Genomic DNA, 19,438 nt, shown 5'->3' with positions numbered 1-19,438 from the left:
TTGTATTTCTGTGTTGTCAATTACTACTTCATCTCTTTTGTTTCTGATTTTATTTATTTGAATCCTCTCTCTCTGTTTCTAGACGAGCCTGGCTAAAGGGTCATCAATCTTGTTTATCATTTCAAAGAACCAGCTCTTCATTTCATTGATCTTTTCTATTGTTTTTTTAGCCACTGTGCCCTTTATTCCTGATCTGTTCTTCATCATTTCCTTCCTTCTACTTACTCTGGGCTTTTCTTGTTGTTCTCTAATTTTTTAACTTGTGGAGTTAGATAGTATATTCGAAATTTTTCTTGTTTTTTGAGATAGGCCTGGAGTGCTGTGAACTTCCTTCTCAGGACTGCATTCACTGGGTCCCGTCGATTTAGGGTTATTGTGTGTTCATTCTCATTTATTTCCAGAAAATTTTGGATTTCTTCCTCAATCTCATTGGTAACCTATTCATTGTTTAATAACATGCTACTTAGCTTCCATGTGTTTGAATGTTTTTAAATGTTTCATTGTAGTTGATTTCCAGTTTCATGCCATTGTGATCCTAGAAGATGCTTGTTATGACTTTCAGTCTCCTTGAACTTGTAGAGACTTAGTTTTTGTCCTCACACATGGTCTGTCTTTGAGAATGACTCATGTCAGTCTCACAAATCTTAAAGAGAGGACAGTCTTCATGCTGTGGTAAGACAAGTATCATCAAAGGGTCTAATAAAACTCAAAAATTAGTTATCAAAGATAAGACACTGTCATATTAGATACTCACAGACCCGGGTCCTGCTGCGCCTTGCTCTTCTCACGTTCTCTGGTCGGCAGGCAAACCCCAGCTACCAGGCCCCCTCAGCAACCCATTCTCTCCCTTCAGCTCAGAGACTCCCCAGAGCTCCCCCACCCCCTACCATGGCCTGGACTGTCTCTGGGCAATGAACTGGACACTCTCAGGGTTCACGTCTCTCTCCAAGTGGCTAAAAACTGTCATTTCATATATTTTCCCATTTAAAAACTTGTTTCAGCTTGGAGGGGAACGTGGATCCCATGATTCCATTGTGGCCAGAAGCAACAGAGGCCCACCTCTTACTGTGGCTTCATTAAAGTCTTTAGAATATAAAGCTTTCTCTTGTTCTATTAGAAAATGGAAATAATTCCCCCAATTTGTCATGTATGCTCCTGACTTATTTTTTTAACTTTTATTTTCTGTAATGTAGACTTTTTTTACTTATCGTGTTCAAATCTGTCACTTTCTCTCCTCTCACATTTTGTCTTTTTGGACATTGTCCTGAAGAAGCCATTCCTGCCCTTAACGGTCTCATTAGTTGCCTGTGTTTTCTCCCGTCTCTGTGTCCTCATTCATGCATCCGTGCTACTAAGATCACTGACAGCTGTCTTCAAGTGTTGTAAATCAGCCTCCTCAAACTCAAAGTTGTTTCCTAAGGGTTGACCTTGTACAGCGATGGGACACACGTCATCATGGAGAAGTACCCTCCATCTGCGGGGACTCCTGGGACAGCCTGGCCCTGGAAGGTGCAGAGGAACTCCCGGACTGTGCACCTGGTCCAAGACCTGGTCCAAGTTGCAAAGCCCATGACGGCCAACAAAGGAGACATGCAGTCTCTGCATCTCCAATGAATAGAGTCTTTAAAATTTCAGCTTTATCGAGGTATAATAAACATATAAAATCATAACACATTTAAAGTGTACATCATGGAGGTTTCATATATGTATATATTGTGAAAGGATTCTCCCCACCCAATCAATATATCCATTACCTCACTTATTTACCGTGTGTGTGTGAGAGAGAGAGCACACTTAAGTTCTACCCTCTTAGCAAACGTCAATTCTACAACAGTGTTGACAACCATAGTCACCATGTTGCACATGCCATCCTCAGACCTTGCTCATCTTGTAACTGCAAGTTTGTACCCTTTACCAGCCTTACCCTGTTCCCCACCCCCAGCCCCTGGCAAACACTTTTCTGTTGTCTGGTTCCATGAGTCTGACTTTTTTTTTTGGTCTTCATTTGATTACACATATTAGTGATACCACACAGAATTAGTCTTTGTCTGTCTGGTTCATTTTACTTGGTGTAATACCACGCAAGTCCACTCATATTTTCAAAAGCAGCAGATTTCCTTCCTGCCCCAAGTTGAACAACGTTCCACTTATGTGTATAGATCACACCTCTGTGGCCATTCATCTCCTGATGGGCACAGGTTGTTTCCACGTCTCGGCCATCCCTCTGAATAAATACCTGGAACTGACATTGCTGCATCAAATAGTGCCTCTATTTGTAATATTTTGAGGAAACTCCATATGTTTTCTGGATGAACTGATATGACTTCACTCGTGTTTGGAATGAGCTGGTTAAGTGATCAAAATGAAAAATAAAAGTTTGGGGACATCCCGAATTTCTCATTGAAGTACAAACAATGGATCATAAGCAAGACTCGGAGCCAAAAGGTGGAAACAAGCCAAGTGTCCATCAGCAGACGGATGGATAAACAATATGGGACCTATAAAATGGACATTATTCATCCTTAAAAAGGAAGGAAGTTCTGACACATGCTACAACATGGATGAACCTTGAGGACGCTATGCTGACTAAATGAGCAAGAAATAAATGGACAAATGCTAAACGATTCCAGTTATATGAGGTCCCAAGAATAATCAGACTCATACCAACAGAGAGTAGAATGGTGGCTGCCAGGGGCTGGGGGAGTCAGTATTTAATGGGTGCAGAGTCTCAGTTTTGGAAAAGGAAAGAGTTCTGGAGATGCATGGTGGTGGTTGTAGCACAACGTGAATGTGCTCAATGCCACTGAATTTAACATCAAATATGGCACAATGGTCAAGTTTGTTACGTGTTTTTTACGGAAGGACGGAAGGGAGGGAGGGAAGGAGGTTGACTGATTCAGTGCCCAGGAGATGAGCAGAGGTATCAGGTAGACAGGTGCTTCAGAAGAATCAGCCCCTGAGCCTGCAGGACACTGAGTTGGTTAGTCTCCTTTCTGAATCTCAGCTCCCACCTTCAAAGAACATCATGTTCTGTCTTTAATTGAAGATCTGTTCACTTAGTCTTTTTGTGAGTGTGACATTTGAATCATAGGATACATGAGTGGTGGTGAAATGTCTGGCCAAGAGTGATACACAGGCTAAAAACTGAGATGCAGATTAGTGTCTTAACTGGAATTGAGGGGCAGACTTTGGGCCATCCATAGACTCTGAAGTTCTAGACACCATCTGAGTTTGTGAGCACGTGTACCCTTTTCTAGGACTCTAGGTTCACACAATGTCTCCGGGACTAAAAGATGCCTGAGGCTAGAGGACGTGTCCCCTCCGGTATAGAATCCTGAACACCGTGTCTGTAACCATCGAGCTTTGCCAAATGGAGAATTTTAAAGGCACTTTTTAATCCGACGAGTCAATGTACCTGGGATCTTTCTTACACACTTATCTCATTCTTATAAGTTCTTCGCATTTCTGCTTTCCCCGAATGTCCTTGTCACCTCCCTCCACCACCAGACTATATATGCTGAAATAGGAATGGGAAAAGAGAGAGTCCAACATCTTTCAAGTTGAGAATGGAGAGAACACGGCGTCTCCTGGGGAGGAGTAAACAGTGATGCTGACACTCGGGGATCGTTTTCCAGGCTGGTCAGAGGTGATGGGGTCAGTGGCAAGAGATATGGTTTACCCCCGATTTCCAGGAGAAGGGCACACACGGCAGTTACCCGTGTTTGGATTCTTCAAACTGGTTGCCAGGTTGAAGTGACCAATGACATCAGAGGCTTCCGACCTTCCTGATTGGAAGGACCAAATTCCGTGCTGCTTGGCAGCAGAGTAGAGCAACAGCATCTTCTCCAGGAGTCTGAACCGACCACGGTCTAGCTTTCCTGAAAGGGAAGAGTTTGGGACAAATCATGGCCAGTCGTGAGCCACGTTCCCAGTCTGAGAAGCAGAGCGCCCAGCCTAACTGCTCAGGGGGCCCCCCGGAGGTGACAGAGGTGGACGTCATCCCAGGGCCGTCAGGTGAGGAGCCGGGCAGAGGGATCTGAGAGGTCTGACAGTTGAGGAGGAAGGGGCCCTGAGCAGGCTGTGTGTGAAAGAAAGGAGAGACTCCGAAAGCCAGGCATTAGGGGGATGACAGGAGCTGGGGACAAGGATATCCCCATGAAAGGGAAGCGTGACAAGCAAGGAGGGGGGGTTAGAAGATGAGATCCGAGGATGAGAGACAGGAAGGAGGGTTCCTTTTTCCTCCCTCTATTGAGAAAAATAACCTCTCACAAGGAAGAGTTTTGAGGACAGACGTAAACAACGGCAAGATGAAGTGGGGTTGGGGGTGAGCCGATGGATCTCCCCAAAGGAGAAGGACGGAAAGGGGGCTGGGGAGAAGGCCAGCGGTCGGTGAGACTGGAGGGAACGGAAGGGTTTTCGGGGAATCGGGGGGCGGGGTGGGGGGTGGGGTTTAGGTGTCCAGTAGCTGAATTCCAAAAGCAAAAGCTTTATATCGTAGCCTCTTTTTTGTTTGTTTTGTTTACTCAGCACCCTGTGTGGACTCCAGCCCCCCGCCTCGATCCACTGGCCAGAAGAGGAAGAGGCGCAGGTCAGCGGAGGAGGCGGCGGAGGAGGAGACGCAGGAGGAGACGGCCCCTGGGGCTCGGGACACCTGGGTTGTGGAGACCCTGTGTGGGCTCAAGATGAAGCTGAAGAGGCAGCGGGTGTCTTCAGTGCTGCCCGAACACCACGAGGCCTTCACCAGGCTGCTCGGTAGGAAGGGCCCGGACAGCACCCTCCAACCCTGCTCTCTCCCTTGAAAATGAAAACCATCCCAATGACCACTCTTTTCCAGTGGGAAGAACTGCCTGCTCGGTGATGGCCTTTCTTGTATTGAGCACTCGCCAGGGACACTTAGAAATGACAGAGAGTCACACTAGACTTGACATGGGTCTGCACCCGAGATCAGACAGTTTGGTTGCCACTGCACCCTCTGAGACTCCTCCGCTCTCACTGGCCTTTTGAGTCTAAATACCTCCACCTGGGAGAGGGGGGCACGATCAGGCCATCTTCCCGCCCTGGTGCGATGCCAGTTGGGGAAACGCCCAGATGGCTACGGCATCGGCAGGGGTACACATGATGAGGGAGCGTCACTGATTACGCAAGCTCTGAATCACGCGGATACGCTACTGACACCCCGTCTGTCTGTCTGTCAGCCGGGCTGGGTGGGGTGGGGGCCACCGCCACCTCCCTGCCCAGGAACAGTGTCCTCTATCCCTCTTCCTGTCAGCTCCACCCTTGGCCACCATCCTGAAACCTTCCCAAGACGGGCAAGGTTCTCCTCTTTGCCCAGGGACACAACCGTGACAACCCTGCTCCTGTCACCAAGCTAACACGCACCTTTTTTTCTCAGAGGATCCTGTCATTAAGAGATTCCTGGCCTGGGACACCAATCTGAGGGTGTCTGACAAGGTAAATATCCCTCTGTACCATCTGTGCTGGGGCAAGGGACAGCTTCCTGCCCACAGTCCTCTCCGACCCGATGCCTTGTCGCCACTCCCCTGGGGACCCAGGGGTCTGTGCGGTGTGGACAGGCAGCCCTGCCTCTGCCTGGCTCCTCTGGGATCAGAGCCCAAGTCTTGCCCCTGTGGTTTTTGCCACATCAAGTCCCCTCCTCTCTCAGCTCCTGGGACTCCCCTCTGCTGCAGCCTCCTGGCCCAGGGTCCGAGAGATGCTCCTGAGGCCGGCTGTCCTAGACACATGCCCTCACACCCTCCACGCTGCCACCGGGGAGCATCACCGTCCCTCACCCACTGCCCCTCCTGTTTCACACTGTGCGTCCTCCCGTCTGTCCCTGTTGCACAGTACCTGCTGTCCATGGTGATCGCGTACTTCAGCCGCGCGGGCCTCTTCGCCTGGCAGTACCAGCGCATTCACTTCTTCCTGGCCCTGTGAGTATTCTGCTCAGCGCCTCCGCCAGTCTTCATACCCTGGGGAGATGGACCGAGAGAAGTAGGCCCTGACCTTTCGTCTACTTTCTTAACCTGTTTGCATGGTTTCCTTTGTGTATTGAAATGATAAGAGTGTAGTATAATGTTTTTTATACTGTTCCTTGTAAAAGCCAACAACCCTAATGTCATTGAAAAGACTGAACAAGGCAAAGGAAAACGTAAAAGCCTCACAAAGAACTGACACCACCTTGTCCCCAAGCAAACTGGCTTAAAACTAGCCATTTCTAATTCTTCTGTCTCTCTTTATCTCTTTCTCTGTCTCTATCTGTCCCCTGCTCCCACCATCCACCCTCCAACCCCCACCCTTGGCCCCATAACAATACCAAATGAAATGATCTTCCTCATCAATTCAGGCCCTGATTAAATAACGCAGACCCTGCCTGTGTGGCTCCCTTAGTAGGAGTGTCATCCACTACATAGAGTCCCGGTCTGGGCACATACTAGGTTGCAGGTTCTATCCCTGACCTAGGACGGGGCGCATGTGTGAGGCAGCTGATTGATGCTTCTCTGTCTCTGTTTCTCTCTCCCCTTCCACGCTCTCTAAAAATCAAAGTAAATGTCCTCGAGTGGTGAATAAGGAATAAAAAAGTACTAAACAACACAGATCTGATGTAAGATGCTACCGAGGGCTCTTTCTTACAAGTCTCCCTGACTATGCTTCCAAAACACGGTCTAACCACTTCAACACCCTCCCCAACCATTTCATTGGTTAGTTACCTTCTAAATCAAGGCCAGAGTACTCAGCTTGCATTCAGCTCTCCGCCATCCCCACCACACGCCCACCACGCCGACATCCATTGTGTTTTCTGTCTAGGTATTTTAAACACACAGGTATCCAGAACAAAGACGCATTCTTTTTTTTTTAATCCTCACCCGAGGACACTTCTCCATTTTTTGTTCAGATAGGGGGAGAGGGAGGGAAAGAGAGGAAGAGAGAGAGAGAGAGAAACATTGATATGAAAGGGACACATCGAGTGGTTGCCACCCACACGACCAACCGGGGCTGGGGACAAACTGCAACCGAGGTACGTGCCCTTAGCAGGAACCAAACCCGAGTCTCTCTGGACCACAGGCAGACGCTCTAACTGCTGAGCTAAACCGGCCAGGGCAAAAAAAGACACATTCTTAAAATTGATTCAAACACCACAATCTTCACATACTGTCTTGACCCCCAATTGCTACATCCCAGTAGCACTTTCATTAAAACTCTATTCGGATGTAATATTTTGTATTACAGTATTTCTCATCCCCCCCTTCTCGTTTCCCAACCCCATTAGGCGGGGCTTGTCAACATATCAATGGTTTTTTCTTAGGACACTTCACACATCTCTCTTCATTTTGCAGATGTTTAATTATATGTCGAGCCTGTAAGGTAATGAGGTTTGCATGTGACTATGAAACAAGCCGTCCATTCATTCATTCTATGAAAACATATGAAGTGCATGCCATGTGCCAGGCAGCGTGAGGGTGGGAAGAGAACTGAAAAGTGCTGCTGCCCTGGCCGGTTTGGCTCAGCGGTTAGAGCATCGGCCCGTGGACTGCAGAGTCCCGGGTTCGGTTTCCACTAAGAGCATGTACCTCGGTTGCAGTTTGTCCCCGGCCCCGGTTGGGGTTGTGTGGGTGGCAGCCAGTCGATGTGTCTCTCTCACATCTGTGTTTCTCTCTCTCTCTTCCTCCCTCTCTCCCTCCCACTCTATCTGAAGATAAATGCAAAAATGTCCTTGGGTAAGGATAAAAATAAAAGAAAATGAAAAGAAAAGAAAAAGTGCTGTTGAATTAATCCACCGATGAACCAAGCCCTCTTTTAGTCCTTCGGTAGGAAAGTGATGAATACAGAAATGGACCAGCCGGTCCCCGCGCTCAGGAGCTGTGTAGGTCTGACTGCACAGGGAGACAGGTGTGCACACGCACCACGTTGAAGGGAAGGGACCAGCTTCCCCACTGAACTGTATCTTCATCATCATAGTGGAGAGGTGTCCTTCAGGGCCCTGCTCAGCTTCTTGATGACAGGGCTCCGTAGTCCTGTGTGAACAGGATCCCGCCCGGGTCCTTTCTGGGAAGCTGACCTCAGGCAGGATCCTCCTGTCCTGCTCCTGACTGGCAACCTGCTGTCTTTCCTCAGCTACCTGGCCCTCGACATGGAAGAGAACTACCATGCCCCTAAACAGGCCATCTTCTCCTTCCTCTACGGGGAGAACAACTGCTCCCAGCGCCCCTTGTTCCACAAACTGCGCTTCCAGTTCTTCTGCTCCATGGGCTGGAGGGCAAGGGTCTCCCCAGAGGAGTGCGAACAGGTAGGTGGGCTGTAGGGATGAGGTGGAGGGGGCCAGACTGGAGACCTGGGAGGTCCTGGGGGATCGCTTTGGGGATTTGGGGAGGACAAAGAATTGGGGGATGGACAAGGGATGGGATGGGGGTCCACCTGTAGAGTCGTCATCTTTTCAGGGGGCAATTTGTCTTTCCAGATCCAAGCTTATGATCCAGACCTCTGGGTGTGGGGGCGAGATCGTGCCCTCATTTCCGAGACCACCGTGCCTAAGGTAGGTCAGAAGGAAGGCGGGTCTGTCCTACAGGTGCAAACACAATGATGATGCCCCGTTGGGAAATCGAGGAGTGCAGCAGCTGGGCCCTCGCTCATCGTCCCCTCTCCGCCACCCTTCCGCACGTTGCAGTAGACCCGCCAGGCACACAGCCAGGCTCTGGTCCACACCAGCCGAAGCGCCAGCTGCACACAGGCACCTCGGGGCGGGGGGGGGGAGGGGGGGTGCCAGACCTCAAGATTTGGCTGAAATCACTTTAACCAAAGTAACTGGGTCCAAACAATAGCTTAGTTGAAATGCTGAGTTTTGTGAAAATGAATAGGTTTCCATATATTGTGACTTTGTGTTGTTCATTCCTTTGGGACTTCCATCCCTCAGAAATACCAACTACTATATTCATCTACAACAAAGTCAATGTCTAACGTTGGATGTTAGATGGAACAGTCTCCAGACACACACACACACACACACACACACATCACGACTAGTTATGTTCTTCAAATTTACTTGCAAACACATAGCTTATGGCCGCATCACCGGTGTGTTTTTCACGTCCCCTGGCTCACCAGTCTCTCCTCCCGTCCCAGTACACACGTCACCCTCAGCTTTGTGGTCTAGTTGTCAGAAGGAGAGATCTGAGAACGACTAGGGCTGGAAGTCTGAGATGGAGATCAGGTGCCGGCACACTCGGGTTCTAGTGAGGACCCTCTTCTGCGCTCTTTTATGAGGACAGTAATTTCATTCTTTTTTTTTTTTTTTTTTGTATGTGCCCTTAGCGGGAACCGAACCAGGACTCTCTGGTCCGCAGGCCAATGCTCCAACCGCTGAGCCAAATGGGACAGGGCGAATAATCTCATTCTTAAGGGCTCCACCCAGTGCCCTAACCACCTTCCAAAGGCCCCCACCTCCTAATACCATCACCTTGGAGTTTATGAATTTTGAGGGACACAAACATTCAGACCATAGCACTAGCCACCTTTAGAGTAGGTATGAGGTTAAACATGAGGATGCAGGGTTAGGAGTAGGGATCGGGCATCTGGCCTCATGCTCTGTGATGCTGACGTGTCAGTGATGTTTGTAGTGAGGTCAGAGGTTCAGATGTTAAGAAGCAGCAATGGACCAAGGTGTGAGTGAGCTAACGCAGCAGTCTCCCCGGGTCTGCGGCTCCCTCAACAGAATCGCCCTGAGTCCTGACTCTAAAGCAGGTTACTGGGTATATTAAGTGATGTCTGGTCTCAGGATCATCAAAGTCCAGGAATCACACTTGAAAACAATGGTTCCAGAGTAGGGTTGAGAATGGAGGATGAGAGATAGGAGGGGATTAATAGCTTAGTCTAAAGTCTGGTTAGAACTGAGAATTCACGTGATCTTTGTATCTGGAGAGCTGCCCTTTGGGGATGTGACATCCTGTGTCTTTCTCTTACCTCTAAGCCCAGGCAAAGCTGGAGTTGTCAGCAGCAAGTCCATCCCGACACTGACGACAGACCTGAGGAAGGGAAAGTGGAGCCTCCTGCGCAGGTCTAGCAGAACCCCGAATGTTCTCGAACCAGCTGAACAGTTCCGTCCTGCTCCTGTGGTTCCATCCCTTCCTATGGCACCACCCCACATTTCACATTGTTTAATTCACGTCTCCCCTGAGGTAGAAGCTGGAGGTTCCTATTTCTATACACTTGGTTGCAACGGCCTGGAGCTATCTGAAGGTGGCGTTTGGGGGCTCAGAACAGGGGGAAAACACTTTAAAAGTATAAAATTAGAGCCACAAAATTATGATAGCTGTATGTACGCCACATATCTTTTTGCCACCTCCACCCACACCCTGTAAACCATCAATTTCATTAGTTTATTTTGCAAATGTTGCCCACAGATATTTATTCTCATATTTAATTTTTAGATATTTATGTAAGTGGTTTTAAAATAGTGGTAGTTTTAAAAGCAAACGGTTCCTACAAACCGTTTTATAGTTGTTATACATATGTAAATGTAATTTTGTCTACATTTCCAAGAGAGATTTTTGTGGTTTTATTCATATAACATCAATGATCTTATAGCTAGGTGGGTAGTTGCCCCCATATTCTTGGAAATGTAATTTTTATTTTATGGTCTTTATTACTGAATTGTGAGAATTCACTTGCAATTTTTTAACTTGCCTAGATGACGTGTGTGTGTATGTTACTTTAGATCACTAAAGAAAGAGCACATGGCAATGTATCTCTTGAGGAAATCTAATAAAGATGAAATTCTCACCTTCAATGTGTGTGGTCACATGAGTTCATTAGCCTGTTCACTGTCACATGAGAAGGTAGTTTAATGAGGCTGTTACTATTTACACACATTTCTGAACTCTGAAAAATCATCCTGGTTATTGCAGAAAACACAGCAGAAGTTGAGGCGGATCCTACACTAGAGTCAGAGAGCAGGGAAGAAGGGGACGGTACTGAAGCAGGGGAAGGGAAGAGGAGAGAGAAGGAAGAAAGCTCCATGGGCACCTAGACAAAGGTCTGAAACTCAGAGCCAAGGGCTGGTGACTCAGGGAGACATGCTGTCCTGGAAACAGGCCATGACTGACGGACCCTGGGGCACAAGAGAACACACAGTGCTCACTGCGTTACCCCTAATGGGGTCCTTTTCACAGCCTTCAATTCCAGCCTGACGTGACAGGGGACATCTCGAGCCTGTGGTGAGGCGGGAACTGTGGACAGAGATGAGGGCAGTGGAGGAATTCCTGGGGGCGGGGAGGAAGCGAGGAAGGAGGGGTCCTCACAGGAACTGGATTCGGAGGAAAGTGTCCTGGGACATGGGGTCATCAGAGAACACAGGGACAGTCCCAGGTACCAGGCTTCCGTGTCCTCAGCTTGCGTCCCTCACAGCACACACATGTGCTTCACCCATCAGAGAAGCTCACCTGAGCTTTGGTGACCTGGGCTTTTCTTGGGGTTTCATTATGAGGGCACGATCTTGTCAATCACTGGCGCAATAGCCCCTTCTCCTCCCCAGAGACTGGGCTCTAATCCCTGACCTGCAATCACAGGGTTGGTCTTTCTGGCCTGACTGCCCACCCGCACCCCAAGGCACCTGCTTAGCAGAAACCCAGGTGTGCTCCAAGGGGCCCCGCGTAGTTTGCAGACATTCCTATCACTCAGGACATTCTGAGGATTTAGGGGTTTCCTCCAAGAAACCAGGGACAAGGACAAGCCGGCAGGTTCATGATACAACACTCTGAGCATGACCGGGAGCCATGTCAGAACTCAGGTGGTCAGGGGAGGTAAACAGGTGCGGCTCAGGGACGTCTCAGGCCACAGCTGTGGCAGCGGAGACGCAAGCGGAAGAAGTGCGGAGAGAAAGAACGGGGTGCTCACGGGCCACTGGACAGCTCCAGAGATGTGGGGGCAGCTGATGACCTGTGAGCCACTGAGTGAAGAGCAGACAAGAGGACAGGTGTCTGTCTGTCTGTTGGGGGTGGGATTCTTTTTCCCAACAAGGGGGAGGGAAGGTTGCCCAGGGAAATAGTCTGTGATGTTATTGCCGAACCCCATCTACCGATATTTTAGTTAAATGTCTCACTTATTAAGGAGCATGATACACCCCTTTCTTTCCCTTATTTGTCAGAGTTGTCTGTGGCCACTGGTTCTAAGCCTTAAGCTCTCGGGGTAAGGACAGGACTAGGGTGACGGCACACCCCCTGCAGCGATGACATGGCAGACATTCCTTTAAATGAAGAGGACACTGGAGTCCCGGCTCCGGTGGCTCGTCTCCTCCACAGTGTTGGGCAAAAGGAATATGGGACTTCTTTGTACAATGCTTGTAACTGTCCTGTGAATGTGAACTTTTTTCAGAATAACGTGTTGAATAAAGGAGAATGCTATCAAATATAGAGGGAACGTGTCTAAGGGACTTGGAAGAAGCCGTTCAAAGATGGTCTCGGGTTGGGTCAGCATCAAAGAGAGTAACAACTTCAATCTACCAAAATACTTAAATTCATTTCCACCCATCAGCTCATAACAATAATAAAAGGAAACAAACTTAAAATCCTGTTCGGTACTTTGGAAACGTTCTTTCTTGTGAACCACAGAAGCCGGGAGGGAGCCGGGTTTCTTCTTCAGCAGAGCATTCGGGCTGGGGCGTGAGGAGGTAAAGCGCGCATGGCCGCCCCGTCTGCTGCAAGGGGTCCAAGGAGGGGGCAGTTAGCATCCACCAGCAGAGGCTGACGCCCCAGACAGACAGGGAGATGTGTGGCTTCCAGAAGGAGGAGGACAATCGTCATGCACAAGAGTCCTGCCAAAGAACTGAACCCGAGTCTGAGTACAGTTCCCATCTAACTACCAATTTGACGAGGCAGACGGACGTTTAAAGAAAGTAAAGTTACTTCTGGTCAGGATGGCGGGTAGATAAACGGGGTATCGCCTCCTCCCACACCACATCAAAATGACAACTAACCTACAGAACAACCATCTTTCAGAACTGCCTGAAATCCCGCTGAATGGAAGCCCTACTACTACGAAATTAAAGCAGCCACATTGACACTGGGAGGAGGGGCTGAGGCGCAGCAGGCTGGCCCCACACCCAAGTGTGGCGGATAAAAATCAGGAGGACACCTCGGCTGGGAAGGTCCTCCCTGAGGAGTGAGGGGTCCCCTCCCACACCAGCCCCCCAGCTCAGGATTCCAGTGCCAGGAAGAGAATCCCCATCACTTCTGGCTGTAAAACCAGCAGGAACTGAGGCTCAGGGAGGCTGAGGCTGCAGGAGCCCCAGGCAGCTCTTCTTAAAGGGCCCACACGCAGACTTACTAGGACTTGCTCCCTCTGAGCTCAGAGGGGTGGCAGCTTGAAGGGCACCGGAGACATACAGGGTAGAACTGAGCTGTTTGGCCTCGGGAGGAGGGCTGGAGAGGCGGCTTTCTCCTGGACAGACGTGCTGGTGGAGGCTGTTGTTCCTTTGGTGAGTCCTTCCCTGGGGTGGGACTCCAGCAACCTGGCTCACACTGTTTGCCCCATCCTGGTGATTCCCTGAGGCTCCGCCCCACCCAACTATCTGGCCCACCCAATCTGTTTCCAAAGGCTTTACCATAGGATTGATCTGTCTTGGATCCTGCTTCAGAGTTTCCTAAAACCTCTCAAACAAGCAGCATCTGGCCACAGTGAGCCCCATACCTCTCGTTAAGTGGCCCCAGGCCCAGCACTAGAAGCAGCCAGCCTTGGTTCACAACTTGGCTTTTCCTGGGCAACTCCAAGCCCAGCACAAGAAGCAGCCAGCTGCAGATCACTTTGTAGCTTATACCTATGGCCCCGGGTAGAACACAGGCAGTGGGTGACCTTGCCCCAGAGCCAGCACACCCAGTGGACAGCTCCAGACCACATCAAAGCACCACCACCCAACCACCTCCGCAAGTGACACACTCAATGAGCGGACTCAGTGGGTCCCAGAGCCCTGATGAAGTAAGTCTTGCTCTGTGTGGTGGGCCCTGCACAGCTGGTCCTCCAAGGTAGTCAGAGGTCAGTGGTCAGTGGGAACAGCCAGTCTTGCAGCTGATCAGCCTGAGTAAATCCCTCCCATTGACGTGTCAACAGCAATCAAGACTCAATTACAACAGAAGGGTGTATAGTCCACACTAGGGGTGTACCTCAAGGGCCCAGCTGGGAGGCTGTGCCCCTAGACCCTACAGGACACCTACAATAGACCACCCTACAAAACCTAGGAGACATAGCAACTCTACCTAATACATAGAAACAATCACAGAGAAACAGCTAAAAATGAGGAGACAAAGAAATATGTCCCAAATGAAAGAAAAAAACAAAACTCCAGGAAAAGAACTAAACAAAATGGAGATAAGCAATCAATCAGATGCAGAGTTCAAAACACAGTTTATAAGGTTGCTCAAGGAACTAGGTGAGACAGACATTCAAGAAACTTAAAGAGACCTCTGAGGAACTTAGTGAGAACATCAACAACATAAGAAAGGACCAGTCAGAAATGAAGGAGGCACTAATTGAAATGAATAATTTACAGGGAATCAATAGCACAGTAGGTAAAGCCAAGAAGCAAACCATTGATTTAGAATATAAGGAAGCAAAAAACACCCAATCAGAATAACAAAAAGAAAAAAGAATCCAAAAAAATGAGGATAGTGTAAGAAGCCTCTGGGACAACTTCAAGCGTGCCAACATTCATGTCATGAGTTGCCAGAAGAGAGAGAACAAAAAATTGAAAACCTATTTGAAACAATAATGACAGAGAACTTCCCTAACTTGGTGAAGGAAACAGACATTCAAGTCCAGGAAGTACAGACAGTCCCAAACAAGATGAATCCAAAGAGGTCCACACCAAGACACATCTTCTTCAAAATGCCAAAGGTTAAAGACAAAGAGAAAATCTTAAAAAAAATTTTTTTTTGTTCTCACCTGAGGACACTTTTTGCATTCACCTTCAGATAAAGCAAGAGGGAGAGAGGGAGGAAGAGAGAGAGAGAAACATTGACGTGAGAGAGACACATCGAGTGGTTGCCACCCACACGACCCCAACCAGGGCCAGGAACAAACTGCAACTGAGATACGTGCCCTTAGTGGGAACTGAACCTGGGTCTCTCTGGACTGCAGGCAGATGCTCAAACCAGCCATGGCCAAAGAGAGAACGTGAAAAGCAGAAAGAGAAAGCAGTTCATTACCTACAGAGGAGCTCCCACAAGACTGTCAGCTGATTTCTCAAAAAAAACTTTGCAGGCCAGAAAGGAGTGGCAAGGTGATGAAAAGCAATGACCTACAACCAAGATTATTCTATCCTGCAAAGCTGTCATTTAGAATCGATGGATATATCAAGAGTTTCCCAGACAAGAAAAAGCTAAAGGAGTTCACCACAAAACCAATATTGTATGAAATGTTGAAAGGTCTTCTTGAAGGAGAAAAACAAAAATATGAACAATAAAATGGCAATTAATACGTATCTATCAACATCTGAATCTACAAACAAAATAAGCAAGCAGAACAGAAACAGACTCACAGATACAGAGAACTTTTTGTTGCTTGCCAGATGGGTGGGGGCTGGGGGATGGGTAAAAAATATTAAGGAATTAAGAAGTACAAATTGGTTGTTAAACTGATGAGCCTCAAAGGGAAGGGGGGAGGGAGGGCAGGATGAGATGACCCAAAGAACTTCTGTGCATATAAGCATAACCAATGGACACCGACAATAGTGTGGGGAAGGCAGAAGGGGGGCAGGATTGGGGAGGGGGGGTCAATGGGGAAAAAAGGAGGGAACATCTGTAATACAGTCAACCATAAAGATGAGTTTAAAAAAATAAGAAAAGCAAAGTTAAAACAGATGGCAGTGCAATCCTCACAATCCAAACAATGGGAAACTGAGGACAAATCATTTCTTCACAAAACAAGTTGCAATGAAACAGAACAAGAGACATCAAGGGGGAGTTACTATTAAAAGAGTTAAGCCCCAGCCGGTTTGGCTCAGCGGTTAGAGCTTTGGCCCGCGGACAAGAGAGACCCGGGTTCGGTTCCCACTAAGGGCACGTACCTCGGTTGCAGTTTGCCCCCGGCCCTGGTTGGGTCATACGGGTGGCAGCCAACTCGATGTGTCCCTTTCACGTCGATGTTTCTCTCTCCCTCCCACTCTGTCTGAACAAAATCTGGAAAAATGTCCTTGGGTGGGGATTAAAAAAAGAGTTAAAACACCTATCTCCCACCTGAAACGTATGGACTCTGTCCGTGTCCTGACTGAAAAGAACACACCAAACATTTAGGAAACTGAAACTTTGACACCGAATATTATTTAAGAAGGACTGGTGTTGTGAGGTATCCCCACCCACTTTTTGAAAGACTCCTTATTGACAGTTCGAGGATCCACACAGAAACAATTACAGGTGCAATTTTTTAAAGCCAAGTCAAGTTTGGAAGACACTGATGTGAAAGGCAGGTGAATGGTCACGTGAGGAAAAGGTCTGGAAAAGGTCCATTGATTTGACTCTAACTGGGTCAGGGCTGACCTTCACCCCCAGACGCAGGAAGGTGGTAAGGACAAAGCCAAGACACTGAGACCTGAAGTGGGACTGGGCAGTGAGGACATCTTGACCAGAGAATACCTGGACTGAATGGTAAAGATGGAAATGTGTTTATGTTCCCTAATCTTTTTTTTCAGTGATACTGTTAATGTAGTTCATGTAATTTTCTTCTTCTAGAAAATATCATAATTTTTAAAATGTGATTAAAAATATGAATCTAGCCCTGGCCGGTTTGGCTCAGTGGTTAGAGCGTCCGCCTGCGGTCAAGAGAGACCCGGGTTCGGTTCCCGCTAAGGGCATGTACCTCGGTTGCAGTTTGTCCCCGGCCCTGGTTGGTCGTGCGGGTGGCAGCCACTCGATGTGTCCCTTTCACATCGATGTTTCCATCTCTCTCTCTTCCTCTCTCTCCTTCCCACTCTGTACAAAAAATGGAAAAATGTCCTTGGATGAGGATTAAAAAAAAAATATATATATATATATGAATCTAGCCCTGCCAGTGTGGCTCAGTGGTTGAGCGCTGATCCATGCACCAAGAGGTTGCCGGTTCGATTTCCAGTCAGGACACACGCCCAAGTGGTGGGCCTGGTCCTCAGTGGGGGGCATGCAGGAGGCGGCCAATCGATGTTCTCGCTCATCAATGTTTCTGTCTCTCACCCTCTCCCTCTCTCTCTAAAATCAATAAAGAAAAAAATATATGAATCTACGTGCTTTCGACCTCCAGTGTGTGTGGAGATGCCCCCTGCCGGTGGACACTGCGGCATCTTTCCTCCAGGCTCCCAGCTTCAGAGAGAGACCTTCAGCTTGTAGGGGTCACCGCAAGTTCTGGAGACTCGAAGTGCGTAGCAAGGTGTCGGAAAGGCTGATTCCTTCTGGGTCTTCTTCCCTGGACTTGTACGTGGCCACCTTCTCCCTGTGTCTTCACATCGTCTTCCTTCTGTTCATTCCAGTTCTGTGTGCTTTTCATCTCAAGAAGATCCTGTCGTTTTTACCTGTAGAAATTCACTTTGAGTCTTTTCAAAATATCTTTTCTGTCTCTACTGAATCTTTGAACATATGGAATACGGTTATAAATTATTTTAATGTTCTCCGGTAACTGTAACATCTGTGTCAGTGCTAGGCCCATTTCAGTTGATTGGTTCTTTTCTTTATGGGTTTACTTTTCTACTTATTTCCCCCGATGTCTCGGCTCTTTCTCAGCTCTGCCTCAGTTCTCCCTCCCTGCTCCGGGGCTGGGAACCTCAGGCAGTCGCTCTAGGGCTCACCTTGGCGGTTTCCCATCTCTCACAGGCATGTCTAGTGTTTCTCCATGAAGTAAAATCCTGACTTTGGACCAAGAGGGCAGAATCATAAATATACATGTACGTGCGAGCATGTGAGTTGTCTGCATAAGTTTTAAAAGTTCACATATGTGCCTGTGTGTGGTTGAGATATATGTATCACACACATATGTATAGTTGTCTAGTTCTCCATGAGAAACAGAACATCAGCTACCAAGGATCTAGTGTATTTTTTCCTCTGTAACTTTTTTGGTTTTGGTTGTTTTTTTTTTCCTTATCCTTCTGGATATTTTATTAGGAAATTTCTGGATCACTGTATCCGCCCCCCCCCCCCCCCCCCCAATGTTCTTGTTCGCAATGAGATAGCCCTTGTGATGGGAGTCTTCGGCTCAGGTATCATTTTGGGTTCCGCCTGTAATACTTCTTGTTGTTCCTCCTCCACATTCCGTCTTTCTGAAAATGTTCCAACTGTTGGATCTGGCTTTCTTATCTCCAATTTTTGTCATCATTTCCATTTCTTATTTTTCTGAGAGACTTCCTCAATTTTAAATTCTATGTCCCATTTGTTAACCAAAATTCTTGAGGATTTTTTTTTTTAATTCAACAATCCAGTCTTTAATTTCTAAGTATCCTCCGGTGGCTGTTTTTAGCAGAATGTTTTCATTTTCTGGCAGCAATATCCTGCTGAATTTATGAACAAACATAAATCAATACAAAATAATGTAAGTTGTTTTCCTGTTATGAATTTGATTCTATTGTCACTGGGTTGTTCATCTTGATGCTTTTCTTTTATTTATGTTATTTTCCTCTGCTGACGATTCTTGACTTTTAATTTCAATTTTTTAGAGAATAATTGCTAAAGCTCCTATGAATGTATTAAACTAATGACCCCATTGTGCTCCTCTTCCCTTTATGGGGGGATGGCTGCAGAGGGAACGGAGAGGGATGTGTATGTAATCAGCTGGGTTTCACTCCATTTTTCCTCCAAATTCTTTTATTGTGGTAAAATACACATAACACAAAATCCGCTATCTTAACCATCTTTAAATGTACAATTCAGTGGTATTAAATACATTCATACTGTTGTGCAACCATGACCACCATTCAAAAGCTTCTCAACTTGTAAAACCGAAACTCTGTTCCTTTTCAACACCAACTCCCCATTTCTTCTTAGTCCCTGGCAACCTCCCTTCTGTTCTGTCTATAGAACTGAGTACTCTAAGTACCTCGTGTAAGTGAAATCACACAGTATTTGTCCTTTTGTGACTGGCTTGTTTTACTAAGTATAATGTCCTTAAAGTTCATCTATGTTGTAGTATATGCTGAAATGTCCTTTTTTAAGGCTGAATACTATTTCCTTGTGTGTATGTACCACATTTTGCTTATCCATACATCATCCATCAGTGAACTACTTGGGTTACTTCCACATTTTAGCTATTGGAATAATGCTTCTGTGAACAAGGGTGTACAAATCTCTCTTCGAGGCCTTGCTTTCTTTTGCGAGGGGATACAGACCCAGAATTGGAATTGCTGGATCACATGATAATTCTACTTCCGATGTATTGAGGAACCACCATACTGTGCCCACAGCAGCTGCACCATTTTACTTTCCCACCAACCATGCACAAG

The 19,438-nt window shown here is 47.5% G+C and overlaps 1 protein-coding gene across 1 annotated transcript; it reads left to right on the top strand.

Annotated features, from left to right (window-relative positions):
• The first annotated feature begins 3,890 nt into the window (after nt 1-3,890).
• Nucleotides 3,891-11,934, top strand: LOC118638982 (speedy protein E4-like). The gene is made up of 7 exons (XM_036275124.1): nt 3,891-4,014; nt 4,528-4,752; nt 5,393-5,451; nt 5,845-5,930; nt 8,113-8,284; nt 8,456-8,530; nt 11,830-11,934. The coding sequence occupies exons 1-7, from the start codon at nt 3,906-3,908 to the stop codon at nt 11,932-11,934; spliced, it is 831 nt and encodes a 276-aa protein (XP_036131017.1). The 5' UTR covers nt 3,891-3,905.
• The last annotated feature ends 7,504 nt before the right edge of the window (nt 11,935-19,438 follow it).

This window comes from Molossus molossus, unplaced genomic scaffold, assembly GCF_014108415.1.
Source record: "Molossus molossus isolate mMolMol1 unplaced genomic scaffold, mMolMol1.p scaffold_m16_p_21, whole genome shotgun sequence".
Taxonomy (NCBI): Eukaryota; Metazoa; Chordata; class Mammalia; order Chiroptera; family Molossidae; genus Molossus; species Molossus molossus.
This window is presented reverse-complemented; position numbering and strand designations above follow the sequence as displayed.

Coding starts and splice junctions, on each gene's coding strand:
- LOC118638982 (XM_036275124.1), top strand. CDS start 3,906: ATGGCCAGTCGTGAGCCACGTTCCCAGTCTGAGAAGCAGAGCGCCCAG. Junction 5,452..5,844: donor ATCTGAGGGTGTCTGACAAG/GTAAATATCCCT, acceptor CCTGTTGCACAG/TACCTGCTGTCCATGGTGAT. Junction 8,531..11,829: donor CCGAGACCACCGTGCCTAAG/GTAGGTCAGAAG, acceptor CTCAGGCCACAG/CTGTGGCAGCGGAGACGCAA.